General features: G+C 43.9%; 1 protein-coding gene across 6 annotated transcripts in view; it reads left to right on the forward strand.

Annotated features, from left to right (window-relative positions):
• The window catches only part of SLC37A4 (solute carrier family 37 member 4), a 61,070-nt gene that overhangs the window by 8,890 nt on the left and 31,171 nt on the right, over window positions 1-21,009 (forward strand). For 3 of the 6 annotated variants that reach the window (XM_088458709.1, XM_088458714.1, XM_088458710.1), the window contains exons 2-3: window positions 7,733-7,900; window positions 18,451-18,927. In XM_088458709.1, the coding sequence (XP_088314835.1) occupies window positions 18,774-18,927 (154 nt within the window). In that variant the 5' untranslated portion in view covers window positions 7,733-7,900; window positions 18,451-18,773. The remainder of the gene's footprint in view (window positions 1-7,732; window positions 7,901-18,450; window positions 18,928-21,009) is intronic. The other 3 variants (XM_088458712.1, XM_088458711.1, XM_088458715.1) reach the window with 2 other exon arrangements.

Here is a 21,009-nt window from a genome sequence, read left to right on the forward strand (position 1 = left end):
CCGTGGGATGAAAAAGCCCATCACGGTCATGCCTGGGCAGAAGACCAAACATTCCACCTCTTTGGTCTGGCAATATTTCTATCCAAATCCGGACAACAACTGTCTTGCCATATGTACCTTATGTAAAGGTGGAATAAGTAGGGGTAGGGACGTTAACCACCTAGGAACATCCTCCCTTATACGGCACCTGCAGCGCTTTCATAATAAGTTACTGTCAAGTTCAGAAACTTTGGCTAAGACCGTAAGCTCCAGGGACACCTAAATCCCGTTGTCCTGTTGTATCCAAGCGCCTGCAAACCACACCGTCAACTCCCTCCTCGTCAATTTCCTCCTTAGTCAGGATCGGAAGTAGTCCTGCAGGCCATGTCACTGGCATGACTGACTCTCCTATCGGGGATTCCTCCGGAGGATCCTGCATTGCTACGCCTCCTGCTCCCGCTGCTGCTGTTGCTGCTGCTGGGAGTCGTTCATCATCCCAGAGAGGAAGTAGGAACACCACTACTTTTACTAAACAATTGACCCTCCAACAGTCCTTAGCGAGGAGGATGAAGTACGACAGCTGTCATCCTGAAGCAAAACGTATAACTGAGGCGTTGACTGCTATGTTGGTGTTAGACGTGCGTCCGGTATCCGCCATTAGTGCAGTGGGATTTAGACAATTGATGGAGGTAGTGTGTCCCCAGTTCCAAATCCCGTCTAGATTCCACTTCACTAGGCAGGCGATACCGAGACTGTACAGAAACGTCAGAAAAAGTGTCCTCAGTGTCCTGAAAAATGCCGTTGTACCCAATGTCCACTTAACCACGGACATGTGGACAAGTGGAACAGGGCAGACCAAGGACTATATGACTGTGACAGCCCACTGGGTAGATGTATCACCTTACGCAGCAACAGCAGCAGCGTCACCAGTCGCAGCATCTCAGAAACGCCAGCTCATTCCAAGGCAGGCTACGCTGTGTATCACCGGTTTCAGTAAGAGGCACACCGCCGACAACCTCTTAGAGAAACTGAGGGAAATCATCGCCCAGTGGCTTACCCCACTTAGACTCTCCTCGGGATTTGTGATATCTGACAACGCCACCAATATTGTGCGGGCATTACATCTGGGCAAATTCCAGCACGTCCCATGTTTTGCTCACACAATAAACTTGGTGGTGCAGAATTTTCTGAAAAGCGACAGGGGCGTGCAGGAGACGCTTTGGGTGGCCCGAAAAATTTCTGGCCACTTTCGCCATTCAGCGACTGCGTGCCGAAGACTGGAGCGCCAGCAAACACTCTTGAACCTGCCCCGCCATCACCTGAAGCAAGAGGTTGTGGCGCGGTGGAACTCAACCCTCTATATGCTTCAGAGGATGGAGGAGCAGCAAAAGGCCATTCAAGCCTATACATCCACCTATGACATAGGCAAAGGAGGGGGTATGCACCTGACTCAAGCGCAGTGGAGAATGATTTCCGTGTTGTGCAAGGTTCTCCAGCCCTTCGAACTTGCCACACGGTAAGTCAGTTCAGACACTGCCAGCTTGAGTCAGGTCATTCCCCTCATCAGGCTTTTGCAGAAGCAGCTGGAGAAAGTGAAGGAGGAGCTAAGACGGAGCGATTCCGCTCGGCATGTGGGACTTGTGGATGAAGCCCTTCATTCGCTTTGCCAGGATTCCAGGGTGGTCAATCTGTTGAAATCAGACCACTACATTTTGGCCACCGTGCTCGATCCTAGTTTTAAAGCCTATGTGGTGTCTCTCTTTCCGGCCGACACAAGCCTGCAGAGGTGCAAAGACCTGCTGGTGAAAACACTGTCAGCTGAAGCGGAACGTGACACGTCAACAGCTCCTTCATTTTCTCCCGCAACTGGGGCTGCCAGGAAAAACTTATGTATCCTAAGCAACCCGCTGGCGGTGATGCAGGGCAGGCAGGACCAAGTTTGGACATCTGGTCCGGACTGAAGGACCTGGCAACAATTTCTGACATGTCTACTGTCACTGCATATGATACTGTCACCATTGACAGAATGGTGGAGGATTACATCGGTGAAAGCATCCAAGTAGGCATGTCAGACAGTCCATACCTGTACTGGCAGGAAAATGAGGCAATTTGGAGGCCCCTGTACAAACTGGCTCTATTTTACCTGAGTTGCCCCCCCTCCAGTGTGTACTCCGAAAGAGTGTTTAGTGCAGCCGGGAACCTTGTCAGCGAAAGGCGTAGGAGGTTGCTTCCACAGAATGTGGAGAAGATGATGTTCATCAAAATGAATTATCAGCTCTTCCAGGGAGACCAGCCTCCAGAACGTACAGAGGGACCTGTGGTGGTGGATTCAAGTGGGGACGAGTTAATACTTTGTGAGGATGAGGATGTACACACTGAAGAGGGTGAGGAATCGGTGGATGAGGAGGATGAGGATGACATCTTGCCTCCGTAGAGCCAGTTTGTGCAGGGACAGATTAATTGCCAGCTTGTTTTGTGGGGGCCCAAACAAACCAATCATTTCAGCCACAGTTGTGTGGCAGACCCTGGCGCTGAAATGATTGGTTTGTTAAAGTGTGCATGTCCTGTTTATACAACATAAGGGTGGGTGGGAGGGCCCAAGGACAATTCCATCTTGCACCTCTTTTTTTTCTTTGCATTATGTACAGTTTGGGGCCTAGTTTTTCAAACTGCCATCCTGTCTGCCACTGCAGTATCACGCCTAGATGGGTCACGTGTTTGTGCCGCCCACTCGTGTCGCTTAGCATAGTCATCCAGCTACCTCGGTGCAACCTTTTGGACATAAAAACACTATTGTGAGGTGTGAGGTGTTCAGAATAGACTGGAAATGAGTGGAAATTAAGGTTATTGAGGTTAATAATAGCATAGGAGCAGAAAAACCTACAAATTGATTTTAGCTGTTTTTATGCTTTTTTAAAAAAAAAATACAGATCCAAAACACAAAACCCAGAACCCAAAACACGGAAGGGTGGTTTTGGCAAAACCAATCCAGATCCAAAACACGAAGAAAGATCCAGATCCAAAACCAAAACACAAAACACGAAAAGTGTCCGGTGCACACCCCTAATATATATACACATACTGTTTGCCTCCATGAAGATAGCCATAGTATAATCTTATTTTGATAGTTTATTAGTCTATTAAATGTTTAAATACAGTTTGCTTAATAGAAAAAAAAACATCGGTTAACATCGGTTCCAGAGAACCAATGTTTATATCTAAATAATGTTTTGTATTCAATGTTAAAAACATCAGTACTTCCAATGTTTTCTTTCGATGTCCCATCCCTACTGTGGAACCTCCGGAGTCCTTTCAGTAGGTGCCTAGATGCTGTGAGTCTGCCGGCAGACAGCCCGTCTCGCGCCGCGTCCTGTGCTAAGCGGCTGGTGAATGGGATCGATGATTCTGTGATCTACGTGTTTCGCCTGGTCAGGCTTCCTCAGGATTGCAGATAGTTGATCACCCAGCCTAGGCTCCTTTTGTTCTCCTTCCGTTCGTGGTATCACATCCGCCGTGTCTGAGGCTAGGATGTGTCTGCGCTTCCGCCCATAGTACGTAGATGATATTCCATAGGTAAATGGCGTCTACTCTAATTAAAGAGTAATGTTCTTCATGTATGTAGTGTCATCTAACATAGGACAAAGACACATAAATAAACATAAAAAATTTATGATATGATCGTATCTAATAAAAATATATAAATGGCATAACATGAAAATAATACTAAAATAATTCTTATACACACCTAAACACAATAATCTAAAACTTTTTTCCCTGATATAGAGTGGATGTAAGAATGATAGTTGCCCATAGATAGCTATTCATCTTCTTTTTTAAACTTTTTTTAAATATATATATATATCGAAATATGTTATATTACCAAAATATATGTGCAAATTTAATAAAATATATAAAAGTATATGTACCTATATTAAAAATTACCTAGAAATCTGGTTAAAAGATAAAAAAATTAACCTAATATATTTTAGAGGTATGGATATGTAAATAACAATATGGTGCTAGTTATACACCTAATAAGGTTATCAACAATATTCCTCCCGGGAACTGCATATTCTACAGGAAGTTAAAAAGAATGTATAAAGTAATATATACAAAAAAAGGAGGATAACTTAAAAAGAATTGCACCCAGTATGGGCATCTTGGTACTCGTATACATTCAAGATACCCACGAGCTAAAATGATAGTGGAGAATCAACAAGTCAGTTGCCTGTGGATGTTAGCATGTGTACTAAAAAGATGATTTAATCTATTGTAGATGTGACATGATGCTATTTCAGGGATAAGGAAGGGTCCAAGGGGTGTATGTATATCTGAGTAATACATTATTTGAGAAATACTGCTAATTCCATGTCTATATTAAGACCTTTAGGCGTTAAAGTACCCATCTCGTAATTTATTTTAGTTTCCTCTTTACTCAAGAAATCGTCCACATTTCCTCCTCTCCATGGGGGTACGATCTTATTAAGACCCACAAAATGTAGACCCATTGAGTCTCCATTATGTTTCGTTTTAAAATGTAATGGGACACTATGATTTTCTTTCTGATTTGTAATATTACAAATATGCTCTTGAATTCTTATATGTAACTTCCTCTTCGTCTTCCCAATATATTGCAAACCACATGGGCAGGTTAACATAAATATTACACCTGCAGTTTTACAATTGATCTTATCTCTAATGACAAACTCTTTATTGTTACTAGATGATTGGACTTGTTTTATTACTTTCGGGTTATTTCCTCTAGTTTTTTCAGCAACCTGAAGTTACGTGGCGCAAGTCATGGCATAGTGAATTATTATCTTGAAAGTTTAAATCTTAGTCCGGAAACTTTTCTTTGGCAGAGTGAAGTGTTCTTGTCGCAACTGTTGTGATACATTTTGCCGCGTTGATTATTCCTTCCACGATTTGAAGACGTCAAAACCAGCGACTGACATGCATCACCATACCATGACTTTTACTGGATGATGTACAGTCATGCTTTCGTCGCTAAAAATCAGGAGTTCGAAAAAGTAGGCAAATATGATAATAACCTTGTAGATGGTCTACAAAATAAAGGGTCTGATTTTGTGTTGGGACCAAAGAAAGTTACTTTAAATTTGGAACAAACCATGTTGCACTGCAAGGGGTGTAAATACATTTATTTTTGCATGCAGGGCAAACACTTGCAGTTTTTGCATGTAGCCCACAAATACCTGGACAGCTTTATATTAGCACTGCAATTTAGACACCCCCCTCTCACTTCCATATATCTCTGTGGACCTTTTACACCTGCAGTGCAGCTTGATTTTATCAAGGCGTAGGGATGGCCATCAATTGTTTTACATTGATCGTAGCCATCGATGGTACAGTAAACATCTGTAGTGGACCATCGATGCTTTGCACCACCCCATGGCCACTGCTGCCAGGTGCACGTGGGCCACGGGACAATAAATAAAAAGGAGGGCAGGGCTTGTTGACCCACCAGGGGCAGGTCTAAGCTCCGTGTCTGCTGCAGAAGAAAACATCGGGTTCCACCAGGAAAGCCATTGGCTCTCTGCCATCAACAGCAAGACCATCGGTAGTAAACCATTGATGTTTAACTATCGATGGTCGATGGCCATCCCTATCAAGGCGCAAATTGACTTTTTTTTTGCTTTGCTCCCAACTCAGAATCAGCCCCAAGAGTCCAAATTTGCAGGTAACAGAATCTGTGCAGGGTTTATTATCTCTGGTGAGAGAGGTTTAGTTTTACATAATATCATCTTTTCTGTGTTACGCTCTTTTCACGTGAAAGGAGGAGAGACATAGAGAATCATGCAGCGGTATATCATCAAACACCCTTACACAAGTTGTCATGCCAGTTGTCAGGCGAAGGGCAAATGTAGTTTAAATTCAAAATATATATGCCGCATAGAGCATGGTAACAATGACTATTTACCCTTTAAACAGGATCCAGTTGGTGGGATCAGAAAGGGAACAGGGATTAGGATTACACTGGTAGGTAGTAAACTGGAGAGCAGTCAGGCAGCTGCTACAAGAGCTAATAAAATCATGTTATGCAGAATAGGGGAAATAATACACGAGGCACAACATTGTCCATCCACTATAATCAGACTACATTGTGAATATAAGGTACACTTCCCAGCAGCCTTTTATAAGAACATGGGAAACTTTCATAGAGACAGACCTATAGGGCCTGATTCACTACAAATCGCTATTGCAAATGCAGTTGCGATTACGCACACAGACCTGCTGCGTAAATATGCTAATGTCTGCAATCGCAAAGCCAGCATAGAGACTCCCATTACCTCTTTCTCACATCCGTAATACCTTGCAGTCCTGCGTATACATCAGGAACATCGAGTAACATCGACCCTTCGCACAATTACAACAGGTCTGACCTTACTCAGGAATTGCTAACCTCGCCGCACGCAGGCTGCGTATGCCGTCGCAGTGGCTAATTTATGTACGTCCATGCAACGGCGTTCAAACGGACAGGCACGCCTGCGTTTCTCCTGCCGCTCCTCCGTCACCACCCTCAAACGCTGACGTCCCGTCCCTTGATCTGCTTAGGTGATCGCAATGCCAACTCAGACACGCGCACTGCGGTGCTTGCGCAGTATGCACCATCGGCCGATCTGCGTACGCTGTTGCAGTTGCGATCCGTAATGAATCAGGGCCCATAGACGGATAGCTCCATTGAGGCATTGAAGTGATTACATCTCCGAGGCTGAATTTATACACTGCAGCCCATAATGTCCTATAGCCTGTATAACGCACTGATTGTCCAGCTGAGGAAGTCTAACCACTTCCTGCACTGGGTGTCTGTGTGTGGCTGTGTTTTTTCCTCCTGATGTGACCTTGTGAGCTGACAGATCTACAGCCTTTGCAGGCTGGGGGCTTTCATCCTTGTCTGTCAAGGTGCGTGAGCGCTGTACGTATTCCCTTAAGTGCAAAGACAGGTCTTTGGTTAAAAAAAATAAATAAATGAGGTTCTCCATCCTCTGCTGTATGATGAATGACTGGTAACAGGGTAGTTCATGATTAGGGATGTGGACTTTCAGAGAAAAGTAACAGTGGGCTTCATTCAGAGCCGCTCGTAAGCGGACGCTCGTTCGCTCCGAGCGATGTTCGCACAACTGCGCATGCGTACGTGTTTTAGTACGCATGCGTGAACCAGTCAGTGCGGCCGAAAATCGTGTGCTCGCAAAATAGCGAATGCCTGCTAATTTTAGTGACAGAGTGAGGCGTTTGTGGGTGGTAACAGGGGAAGGTGCTTGAAAACGGGGAGTGGAGATCAGAACGCAGGTGTGCCTAAAGGTCAAAACGGGCGTTTTAAGGGTGTGCATAATTAATACAGCAGCGTCATCGACCACGTCAGTTGGGTGTCTTTTAGCCAGAACTGCTTGCATGATTGCGGTAGGAAAATGCAACCACAAGAATAGCGAGCAGTTCATACGCCTTTCGATGTATTCGATTAATCAAATAAATAGCGGAGATGACGTATGGTGCGAGCGGCCAGGGGGCGTTTTTTTCAAAATAACGACCGCATGTTTTGTTCGCTCGTTCAGACCTAGAGGCGTGAACAGACCGCAAAGAGCGAACGGTTAATTTAAATAGCCACCCCCTTTTTCTGAACGAGCGAGCGCATATAGCGTCCGGCTCTGAATCAGACCCAGTGTGCAGTGAGTTAGTTTGACTTTCAGGAGAATCAAGATAATCTGTTTTAAGGATCATTTTTTGTTCTTTTTAGGTGTGTACCAGTTCATTCTACAGGACCCCTGATATATGGTGTGAGCCTGTTGATGCCCTTCTTACTCCCACTGCCTGACTGAGAAAAAGACCAGACACTCCTAGTGGGATTGAGGAACGCTGGCTGCGTGTCAGGCATTGGGGGACACGAAAGATTGCTGCACCCCAGGTAAATTCTATTCAACACTGAATTTCCAGTTTGAACTTGTCCAAGTCAGTATATTGTTTTAGGTTTGAGCTCTAACGCAAATGCCTTATGGTGATAATTAAGGGCAGCACAGACAGTGTAATGGTTACATTACTGCCTCACAGCACTGAGGTTGTGGGTTCGATTCCCACTACGGCCCTAACTGTGTGGAGTTTGTATATTCTCCTGTGCGTGGGTTTCCTCCGAGTGCTCCGGTTTCCTCCCACACTCCAAAAATATACTGATAGGTTAATTGGCTCCTAACAAAAATTAACCCTAGTGTGTATGTGTATGTGGTAGGGAATATAGATTGTAAGCTCCATTGGGGCAGGGACTGATGTGAATGGCTAACTATTCTCTGTAAAGCGCTGCGGAATATGTTTGCGCTATATAAATAACTGGTGATAAATAAATAAAATATTTTAATTTGTGGTGTTAAGAGTTTATATACTGTTCTCAGGCTAAAAGTTCAACCTTTTCTAAATTCTAGGTAACTTATAGAGTGTTTTTATATTTAATGTATACATAAGTTGATGTAACTGTAAGGTGGGTACATACTAGATGATTTTTGGAACGATATGCCCGATTCCGATGCATTGGAATGACATAACGTTCAAATCTTCTAGTGTATTTGTTCTGTATCGTCCGGTGCGCGCTCCCATGGGGTCGTCAGCCGCAGCGTCCGGTCGGCCCTGACGATCCCATGTAGTGGGATGCGGTAGGGACTGACCTGTCGGGCACCGGATTGTCTATTGTATGCCGGCCGCCCGATATGTTGGCCCGTCGGCAGGGGGGGGGGGGGAGGGCTGTCTCATAGCTGGGTACACACATCACCTAGTGTGTACCCGGGGTTGCTCAGTGTATTTATTTCCTCACAACATATAGATCTCTCAGGTTGTAAATTATTGAGGGGGCAGTCCACTGTACTATGTGTCTGACACATTCAGTTACAACAAGACATTATATTATACTTCTGGTACCAATATACAGATGTTTCCTCATACATCTAGCCTCCTTGCATGTTAAACAGCCCTTCTAATCGCGCCATGCCGTGACGTTTCCTGTAGTGCCAAGCGTCTTTTTGTGCGACTATTTTTCCTTCAAATGCATCTTATTCACACTGTGATGCGAATAGTTAACACAAGCAGCTTCTGCTGATTAAAATGATACTCAGCATGCCTATGTTCTCTGTGAGTCTGCGGGTGTATCTGCATGTGAAATGCTACGTTACAGTGTCAGCAGCTGTAACACTGTAACGTAGCGTTTCGCATGCAGATACACCCACAGATGCATAGAGAACAAAGGCATGCTGTATATCATTTTAATCAGCAGAAGCTGCTTGTGCTAACTATTCACATCACTGTGTAAATAAACACATTTAAAGGTAAAAAGCCGCACGAAAGACGCTCGGCTCCACCGAGGCACACGGAGCTCCTGCGTTATATGTGTAGCGCGACTTGTAGCGCATGGAGTATAGATGTACAGTATGTGGACACATCTGTAGGTGTATTATGGAGTAACTGGTCAGTAGTGGCATACTGTACCATAGATTTCTGTTGCTGGAAGGATCCAAATGGTCACCTCTTATTGGCACAGTCAGAATCTATGCCACTACAAGGAGTAACACAAAGAAATGTGAGTAAATGCTAATGCAGGTCTGGGCTGAACTTCCAGGAGCCATGTTGCCGTTTTGAACAACAACTTGCAGCGCACAACTTTAAGGAAGGATATCTGTTGTTATTAAGTGATTCACATTTTACATTGCTCTCTGAGTGTTGTCTCCTAGATTTAAAAGTCTCTCTTCTGAATAGTACTTTGTTTTATCTGCAACTTCTGTAAGTGTATTGCATCGGTGTCCGCTGTTATGTATATTCTGACATTTCCCCTTCTAATATACCAGTTTCTATCTGTTCACATAATATTTTAAAGAGAACAAGCTGTTCATTTATCATGAAAGACTCTAAATGTAAGGTCTGTCGGTTTCCTAGAATTCATTTATTGGATTGTGTATGACCATCGGTGCACTCTGGCATAGCCAGTGATGTGAGTGAGACTTTTTTTTTTTTTACAGCTTGTCTACATGAACCTTATACAGATCAATACAATTTCCTGTTGTCAACATACAGGTTGGACAGAATGTGCTGTTAGTTTACATGTTCCCCAGGGCCCCAGTTCTGCCAGAGGCTTCGTGTAACTGTTTTTTTCTTTGTTATTGAAACTACTATCTATAAGTTAACTGTCTACAATTGTACGTCACAGATCTATCTAGCAATTGCACCAGTGTTTAAAGTAGACCTGTCATCACTATTTGGGTAACCATAAAAAGTTATAATTTTTAAGGTTTCACGTTGAAATAAGAGTGCATGTGTTACAGGCATCCTTTGATAATGTTTGATTACGTTTCGGACCACAAACTTAAATTAGGTCACCACTAGCAAGAGATTCAATTAAAATGAACTCACCCGTCATATGAATAAATTACTCCCTGCACCCTCCCAGGTTCTCAGAAAACTGTCCCATTGAAATTGATTTAAAAACTTGTTTTATATGTTCTTGCCTAGCAGGCTGTATACAGCACAGATGATCGATTTTATACAGACCTCATTGTAACAAATAAATAGACTTATAGGGGGAGATTTAATAAAGCTTGGAGAGAGATAAAATTGTGAGAGATAAAGGGGCCTATTTATCAACGAGTTTTATCACTCACAACGAGTGCTAAAACTTGTTTTGCGTATGATAATGATGCTTAAACCAATCAGCTCCCAACTGTCACCTGTTTGAAAAATGACAGTTGGGAGCTGATTGGCTGGAGCACCATTTATCTAACGCAACACTTGTGAGTGATAAAACTCGTTGACAAATAGGCCCCAAAGTACCAGCCAATGCATCAAGAAAATGACCGCCTTTGCCTTATGGGTAGAAACTTTATATTGATGTAAAGTATATTTTTCTTAGACTACTTAATGGCTTGGACAAATAGGTGTGTAGTTTGCACCGTAGCAAATAATAAATGAAACTCGTTCTTAATCTTACTTAAACATATTAGCATGCTCATTACTTTAAATTTCAAACAGCCTTAATATTAAGTGCAGTGGTTATGCATTCAATATTATTGTTGCTTTAAATCCTGCAGGCAAACTTGAGGAAAGTTGGTGGCTTAGAAAACTTTCCGCTTAGTAAGTATAGCACCTGAAGTGTGTAACAGGTGTGTACTACACTCTCTGGGCGTGATTCAATGTTTTTATTTTTTTTAGCTGTGTAAATTAATGGGCGCCCAATGTAACAATTCAGCTGTTTTTGGGCGCCCATTAATTATCACGCTGGTTGCATTCTTTTAGAACGAGTTTAGCCACGTAAAATTGCTAGACCCGTCTAATAAATTCCTGGTTAGGGCACACCGAGCGGGAGTTTGAGTACCTAAACCTCAGGAGGTGGCGAGCAGAAATGCTGGCGGCTATCACGCCTGAACAGAGCAACAATTTAATTGCTTCGTCGGGCGCCCATCACTGACAGCTGCAAACAATTGAATTCCCCCCTCTGTGTAACCCCTCTATGCTCTATTTATTCCCTTCCCAGCAAATGCAGGTTACTTCCTCGTAATATCAAGTGCAATCCATAGTGACTTGCAGTGTCGCTGGTGTTTTTATAGCAATGGCGGAAAGCACCCTAAGATTGCTGTACCTACAGCCAGGGGCATATGGTAGAATCAGGACAGGACTTTCAGTACTGGAGCCCTGGGAAGGGTAGATGTCCAGAGCCGGGCAGCCGCTGAGGAGCCGGCCGCAGCCAGAAGGGGATCTATCCATTACCCAGCCAGGAGAGATGGTAAGCAAATATGTAAGCTTCGGGGGCTGGATGTGGCGGAAGGGGGAAGTGGTGGACATGGGCTGGAGAGACATGAGGGGGATGACTGGGGAGATGTTAAAAGTACAAAATGTAATTCAGAAAATATGGGGGGAGGGGGCACCAGTCCACTACTTTGCCAGGGGAGCTCGGACCCCTAAATACACCCCTGCCTGCAGCCTTGGATGGAGCTCATGGTGTCCTACATGTAGGAGTGGTTTTCTGCTTTTTAATATTAGAAAATTCCTGAGAAACAGTAACAGGGTTTGCAGATAAGTAAGTAACTGGTCTGCCAGTGGGAGTTGGCAGACTGTTGTTCATTCCCTGGTCTACATGGCCATAAGTGCATGAGGTGCAGCTGTTATGGGGCCCAGAGCTGGGGGGGGGGGGGGGGGGGGCACCTTCCTTCTCACATTTACATGTTGTATATACATTTTTTACCATTGGGTGGTACATAGGGGCCCTTACAAAGTTTTGCTATGGGGTCTTCAAATACTTAGTTACTTCCCTGCTGGCATATCATATTGTATTTAGAGTACACTTATATACTGCTCTGCTGTCTGTTTCATATATAAGTACTGTGGATTTATACAAATAGTTACCGGCCTAGTTATCAGTAGGGCCCAAACAAATAGAGCAAAAAAAAAAATATTTTATACTTTTTTGCGCTTTTTTAAAATTGGCGATAACGAGCTTCCTCGTACAGACACAGTCACCATCGGCGATACTCAGTGATAGCCATCGGTAGAGTTTTGAAAGGTAGCAAAAAAATTGTCTCTAGGTCTTTTTTTGTGACTTTATAAGCAGTTCCCTTAGCGCCTGCTGCAGACTTGAATGCATGTCGGCGCTATTTGCTCCAGCATTGTATATACTGACCTAAATGTGTATATTTGCCGGTGTGCGGAGCTGCACGCATCTTTGCAGCCATATCATTGCGCACTGTCGAAGCCGGATGATTGGCTAAGACAGAATCTGTTTAAAATCAAGATCTGCAAGACGCCATTTTGTGACTGGTTGCAAAACGCCATTTTTACAACTAAAATAATCCTTACATTAAATATTCAGTGATGACAAGACAGGTTTTTTTTTTAGATCTCTCTGTAACAAATAATTGAGAATACAGAAAAACACTAATATACTCAGAATGAATGGATTGGGAAACAATTGTTAGACATCTAAGCTATCGTTAGCCATTGTATACCTTGTATCTAATGTGATGTGGTTAAGGAGAAAGGAATTGTATTCTGGGTAAGCCATTGTCTTTAAGTCTGAGGCTTAAACAAATTAGCCTTACCTATGTGATCTCATCAAGCCTTGTTTGATCACATGTGTAAACACATTGCCTGTCATTGTTGTAGCCCAGTAATATCAAAACCAAGTAATGCAGATATATATATATTAAATTCACGATAAATACATGCATGCACATAGACAATCGCATGTGTACCCACAATGCGTGCGCATATATATATATATATATACAGTTGCTATTTCAGATATAAACATACACACAGCGCACCTTTTTGTGCTCAGACACACAACACATGCTTACATATAATCATAAATATACACATAATTACATTAAAAGGTTCCGCAGTATTTTAGGTTAATATTCAAGGTTTTATTTATATCAGCAATGTTGTGAAGTGCATGTTATATGATATCTATGGTTTAGTACATGCTAAGCAGACCATGTTTGGCACCATTCTGATCAGCTGTTTATTTGCAGATCTCCGGTTATATCGGCAAGGGAATCGGATCATGCGTTGGGGAGTTATGGACCATAGTGAATTATCGGTTGAAATATAAAACTCTGTATGCTGAGCCTGTGGTTAATTTAAATCAATTAAAGATAGACAATGCAATCTGGAGAAGATCGGACATACCCCTAGAACTGCCCAATAAGAAAATCACCCACGAGCAAGAACCAATGGAATCATGTCAAACTTGTCTATTGTATTGCCTATCCCTGTAAGAGTATATATGTGCGCTCTCTGACCCCAGTCTTGAGTTTTCTTGCTGTGCTTTTGACGGAGGTTTCTAATGCCGATGCCGGTATCTGGGCCCAGAGTGCGTGCGTATATAACAACTGTACCTTGGGTCTGTATGATTTATTTGCGCTAATTGTCTTTAGATCACAGCGTGTAACCATCTGTTTTTATATTGAATAATAACTTTTTGTGCTTTGGAACCACATTCAAAGTCTGAAAGCATTTATTTACTGTGCGACTCATTACGCTAAATAGCGACAATTTTAGAAGGTATAGGCAGGATATTAGAAGGTATAGACAGGATTGCATAGAGGTTTAAATTAGGTATCCATAGCACTTACACCAGCCCTCTCCTTGGTGCAAAAGATGCACTTGAAAACAGGCATAGTTACACTTCTGGCTGACTCTGCATAGTCAGCATACCCGTCGGCACCCCCTTACTGACCATTGCCTGCGTGACAATGCCCCCTTACCATCCAGTTACACCCCTTCACTCACAACACCACAAGTGATGATGCACCTGAGATCCGTATGACTCTGCACCACTTCTAGTTGCGCAGACTTGGTTCCGGATCATGCGCTGTGCATAAACACACAAGATCTGCTCGGATAGCCGACATACTTTCTACTCTGCAGCATCTTCCTAGTGTCTATAAAAAAATAGACTGTACAAGTTACATTTTGCTAAAAATCTAGCAATTAAATGACTATATTGTATTCACAAGATACATAAAGTGTGTTTTCTGTTAGGCGCAAGTGTTGTTTATATTCTATAATGTTAAATAAAATTACAGAGATGTTTCTCCTGTGACAATAATCAGAGAAGCTTCTCACACTTGCCCTTTTGCAATTTGAGAAGGGCAGCCTGCCAGCTCCCAGAGTTGCAAGCTCAGCCTGATTTATATTTAGTCTAGTCTCATGTTGTATTTATTTCCCACTACTTGCAAGAATGGCCACCAGGGGCAGCCAAGAGCACTGAATGGAGCTGTGTGTACAGCGTGTGTGACTCAAATGGGTTTGTTTTCTAACAGTGAGCAAACTCCTATAGCAACCAGTCAGATATTTGCTTTCTTTGTCTTAACGTGATGCAGCGATCACAGCCGATTGGTCTGTTTGGGTTACTACAGTTGTGTACTCTCGTCAGTAAATAAGCACCTTATTTATGTTGCATATTAATTTCTGGCTATATTCACAGTGTTTGGTAATGTTGGAATACTGGTGGTTTCTCCCCAACTCCCTCGCTTAAATAATTAAAAATATCCAGTCTCTCGCAGTTATTCTAAGCTACGCTTCTTGGTAGCGAAGCTTAGGCAATACAGGAAAGGTGACGGCGTCATGTGCGTAGTCCGTTTTATTTTATGCAAGTGTTGCCGTATGTCACGGCTGAAAAGGAATGGGCAAGGCAAGTGATTTCGAAAGCTGTATGTCTGTGGGCACCAGAGAGATCTGTGTATTGGGAACAGTGACGCTTCTGTGTTTGTTTGTTTTTAGGTATTTTGAAAATGGGTCAATATCCAAATTACATCCAGCCACCTGTTATCATGCGATTGGTCAGTTCATTGATGGAAAGGGCGTGACAAGGGCTGGCTTGTGCAGAGTAACCAACAAATTAAGGTCGGGCAACTGAGCACATACACTATCAGAAATGGGGTGAACAGCTGATGGCCAAACTCTTGTCAGCCCGTCTAGGTCACAGTGGATTAAGGAATATTAAAATTGGGCTTTGTAGGATTGGGAAAATATTGGACCCACTCTTCCTGCACATTTGACACTTTGTTGAGACTGTGCCAAGACGAGTTTGGGGTTAGGGCTAATGTACGAGCCTTCATTAGGTAGACATAGCCACAATATTATCTAATGTAAAATAAAAAAACACATGCTATAGTAAAAAGATTGAAAAACACTGTTAACCCCATTGCACACCATTTATTATACCCAAGGCTGAGAATCTTCTTCCTGAATCAGTATGATAAGAAAACATATCAGACGGGTGCAACTTACTCCTAGTGGAGTCATGGTGAGAATAAACTAAAATTACCTGGGAAGGTCCATGCGAGCTCAGCCAATCAGGGCGGTTTTTCTTATGCTGTAGCTAATGAGATGCAAGCCCCTTGGTGTGGCTGAGTCTGTGTGGACCCCTTTCTTCACTTTGCAATGGCTTACAGAGAATAGTAAAAAGGTAAAACTGTTTTTTTTTGGTGGAGGGGAGAGTGTGGTATGAGTGTCTTTTATTTGTCTATCAGAATTTTGGAATTACGTGCTCTAGCATGCTCTGGCAGCCATGGAAATGCTGGTTCTTCCAGTTCCTCATGCCTCAGCATGCCCAAATCAGTACCTGGTTGTTGTGTGCATTCGGTTTTGTTGCTTGCTTTTCTGTATGGAGGGGATACTAGTGAGCTGCAGATCTGGATTGATCTGTCCATGTTACTATGCAAAAGGTCAGAGGGCCTGATTCAGACCTGCTCGCTAGATGCGGCTGCTCGCTCCCAGCGTATGGAAATTCAGCTAAGTGACGTCAAGGCAGCCGCTCGCACGGCAAGGCATAAGCACGCCCACTATGTCTTGGCGAGCGATCACTTTGTGTTTATAGGCACCCACCAGCCTGTCTTTAGCCGCCCACTAGCGTACGTCATCTCCAGGAAGTATATACAACCATCGGAACATCGGGAACCATCGGATCAGACCGCAGCGCTTGCGGTTGACTGTACCCTACCGCAAGCACTGCGAGAAGCTCAGTGTAAAAATCTACCAGGTGACGTGCGCTATGACGCTGGCTGTTAATTATGCACGCCTTAGAAACGGCGTGAAAACACTCTGGCACGCCTGCGTTCGCAACTCCACTCCCCCGTTACTACTGCCTGCCCCTGTTACCACCCACAGACGGCCTCTCCTATCACTCACTTCACTGGGCAGTCTTTGCAGGGTGAGCGAGCACATTCCGATCGCTCGTACTAGTTTGCGCACGCGCACTGCGAACTACACGCATTTACACACTAACGAACATCGTCTGCAACGAGCGGCCGCTTGCTAGCGAGCGGGTCTGAATCAGACTCGGAGTTCAAGCCAATTCAGATTCTGTTTTGTAGTTTCCCCAGCTAACGCCATGTGAAATGTGCATTACACGCCGAAAGCAAACTCATCCCCTGGAATTTGTCCTTTTATAGCTGACATATTAATGAACAATAGTCGTGAAAGAAACATCCTGCTGCTGATACACGGCAACGTAAACAATTGTCAGCAGTTAAAACCGATTGTTTCATCATTCTGTTCTGTGTTTAATGTCACATCTCTTTGATAATATAGCAGCCGTTCTGTACTATAAGTTCATTTCTCCTTCATTTCTGTTTATTTTTCTTTCTAACGTTACTGTATTGCATTGTAGGCCCATAGCATTCAATCCTGTAACAATGAAGTTGAATTGTTTATCTGTGTAGCTATATACCTCGACTTGATAGCCAGATTTGGTCCAGGCCTTTTCTTTCTGCTTCCAGTTTTCTCTGTATCACTATCTTTGCTGGAACTCCCTACATAAAGTGCGTGAGAGTTTCAATAGACAAAGTAGCAGTTTCAAATGGTTGGGTACGGGATGTCGGTTCTCAGGATCCCGGCACTGAGAATCCCAACGCCGGCATCACGGCTGGGTTAGAATACCGACACGGGCCGGTAAGTACCCTAAACCTTATCCTCCCTCCCCACAACCTAAACCTAACCCTCCCCCTAACCCCATTATTTAGTGTCAGGATGCATGTGGTTGGGATTCCGGCGCCAGGATTCTGACTGGTGTCGGGAACCCGGAGCCGACATTTTGAGCTCCAACATCCCGACTGCCAGGATGCTAACTACATCACAGTTCGAAGATAATATAAGATTGATATATTTGCCTATACTTATATGGGAGGCAATCGGGAAGCCGACTGTCTTATCCCGGCAAGGGTGAAATGCCGGGCGTCTAGATGTAGACGCCCGCATTTCCCCGACGCCGGGAGACCGGCGCCCGGCATCACGATCGTAGTGATGCCGGGCGCCGCGAGCGGACAGCCGCGGGGGTGGGGGAGGGTTAGGTTTAGGGCTCCCGGGGGGGACTTAGGGTTAGGCACCCCCCCGGGAGGGTTAGGTTTAGGCTAGGGGGATCGAGGGTTAGGGTTAGGCACCCCCGGGGGGTACTTAGGGTTAGGCACCCCCCCGGGGGACTTAGGTTTAGGCAGCAGGGAAGGGGGTGGTTAGGGTTAGGCACTTGGGGGGGAAGTTAGGGTTAGGCACCCCTAAGGAGGGTTGGGGGGGTTAGGTTAGGTTAGTGGATACTTACCTATCCACGATCGGGATTTCCAACGCTGTCGGGCTTCCGCTGCATCGCACTCTGCTCCTGTCGGGCTGCCGCTGACGGGAATCGAACCGCCGGCCGCATGGTATTTCATACCAATTCCACTTATATTGTTCCTAACAATGTGTGTTCAGGAAGAGGCTCTAATATACAAGGTTAGCACGCTTGTTTTCCTCTTACTGTTGTGTGCTTTGCACTGAGTGTATTGATGGTGTTATTGTCCTGTATTATCTTGTAGCTGAGTCGTTTTACTGACCTTGAAACGTAAGCTATGTAAAGTCTACATATTTGTGCTTAGGAATGGTAACGTATTTCTTTTATATTTACTGTTGCATGTGTCAGTAAACAGCTTCCTTCTCTGTCTGTCCCTGCAGGGTAACCAGTGTGTGACACCTCCGAGTTAATCATTCTCCCAGAAGTAATGTCACTGCCTGAAAGAGAACAGGGAACAAACTCACAGCTCAGCAGAACTCCTGAAGAAATTGGCAGAGCCCTATCACCTCCTCTGACTGTCTCCATTTAGCAGTGAATGGGCTCGCCCCGTGGGGCGCTTTCTCACTGGCAATCCATCTGACGAATGTGATCAGTGCTGATCTATATATATACACACCTCGGCTAGAGCTGCTCTGGCTCTAGCACCCTTTACATGAACCACAAGTTTTAAATCTCTAGGATCTCCCCGTGGACGCTAGGCAATATGGGGACTCAGGGCCAAGGATATGGCTACTACAGAACAGTCATCTTTGGTGCCATGTTTATGGGATACACCCTGTATTACTTCAATCGCAAGACGTTCTCCTTTGTCATGCCGTCAGTAATGCAGGAAATAAAACTGGACAAAGATGATTTGGGTGAGTGGTCTTTGCTCATGCATGTATTTGTGGTGTGGGCCTACTATTGCTCTCATATAGCATTACTAATATAAGTTTATTTCATTTGGTATATGAACATATTGGCATGTACCCGTGTGATCTGCAATAGAGCAAATAAGATTTGAATTGAATGTAATATAATTGCTTGTTTGTCTAAGTATGTTTTACAAAGCTGGAAATGAAATGATTCGGCAGGCTGCACACATGCTCTATTTAATTCATTGGGAAGCTGGAGACTCGCACTGCATGCTTAGGAGTTGCTTTTCTGGGACTGCGTCTACCTAAGGAGCACCAAATGTCATGTCACTCAAACCTCATCATATGAAGTCATATGCCACCTGTTAGTTACCCAGCATGGTTCCCAGTTTATGACGTAGTTGTGTCATATTTTGCACATTGTCAGATAATGCTGGAAAGAAATTGGATCATTTTTTTTATTTATTTATTCCTGCAACCTAACTATTTTGTACCATTGTGTTCCCTGGTTGCTATTGTCAGATGTTCATCCACTACAGGAAGTGAGTTGATGTTCCCGTCCCCTTCATGTAATGCCAGGACTACCCACACTTACGTTACACAAGCACTGGGATGGAGTCATTGTTTTCCCCTCCCCAAATTTAGTACAGGGATTGCAGGCAGCTGAATTATGTCCATGTTGTCCTATTCCCACCCATTAGGGATGCATTTAATTCCAGCAGAGTTGGAACTTGTTAAAGTGCTTTAAGACTAGTGGTTGGCAACGTGATATTTATCAGGGGCCTTAGGAGTGGCCCTTAGTTATAAAAGAATGCTACAAATTACTTTTACAGAGGAGAATCAAACATGGCATGAAGTCACAGACCCACTCAGGGGCTTATTCAAACTTGCACACAAGTTGAGCGCAATTTCACTCGCACTGCAGGCAAGGAACACAATTTGGATATTTGTCTGTATGCGGACATGTGATCGCACCTATCTATACGCTTATGGAAGTAACCGCTATCACTTTCAGCCACACACTTGCACCAGCCCTTCCGAAATCCACACAACTCTACATAGCCCATAATTCCACTTTCCTGCCAACAACACGCACTCACTCAACTTAGTCTATGTGCAAACACCTTGTTACCACCCAGTTACCCGCATTCAGTCACAAGTGGAATTGCAACCGAGATGCGTACAACTTGGATATGCAAAAATAAAATTCACATGATGCATCCGCAGAACAGATCTGTGCGCAGTGCTGCATCCGCCTCAAATGGGGGAATTCAATTGAGTCAGTGTTGTATTGCTCCGGGAATGAGTGCCTGGAGCTATTCAGATGTCCGCATCGCGCCCAGTATTTATGTTGGGAGATGCAGTTAACCACTACTAATCCCTGAGGTTTATTAGCGGTAAACAGCATTTTAAGTGCTGGAGGTGATACTGTTAACGCACGCGTTAAGCCCGCAACCAGCATTTCAGTATTAGTTAAGTCGGATTTCTGGACGCACTTTAGGAGGGTGCGAGCAGAAGTCCTCTAGTCGCGGGTTTACAAAGCGGCCAGTTGAATAGCTCTGGGCACTCAATCCCAGAGCTAAACAACATCGCGTTCAATTGAATTCCCCCAAAGTGTTTTAACCTATATATAGTTAGATAATCTGAAGCACCCTCCTATCCTGGACTAACCAGCTACATATGTGAGTGCACTGTGGATCATTACTCTGACGTGAGACACAAGTCTGTACATGGCTCCAGGCAGTGATTCGCCCACTTAGAACATACATTAGATGTCCTTCTGTAATGTTCTAAGCCAGTGCTGGGCTGTAGGACTTGCCTAATATAACTAGAATATTTGAAGGGTATTTTAACATTGTTGGCATTGGACGTGAAGCCCGTGCCAAAGCACATTGGAGCCTAACACAATAAAAGTATGTTTATTGTGCTAAAACATAAAGGAGCTTTTGTGATAACTATTTTCATTGCTGTTCTGGAAACTATGGTTGCATGGGCCATTGTCTGCTGAATGTGTTTCCTCATTTGTTACAATGACTGTGGCAGAGAACATAAAAAAGTTTTTGTTTCTTTAATAAACATATTTAA

Source organism: Taudactylus pleione, unplaced genomic scaffold (genome assembly GCF_031769625.1).
Source record: "Taudactylus pleione unplaced genomic scaffold, aTauple2 ptg000848l, whole genome shotgun sequence".
Classification (NCBI taxonomy): Eukaryota; Metazoa; Chordata; class Amphibia; order Anura; family Myobatrachidae; genus Taudactylus; species Taudactylus pleione.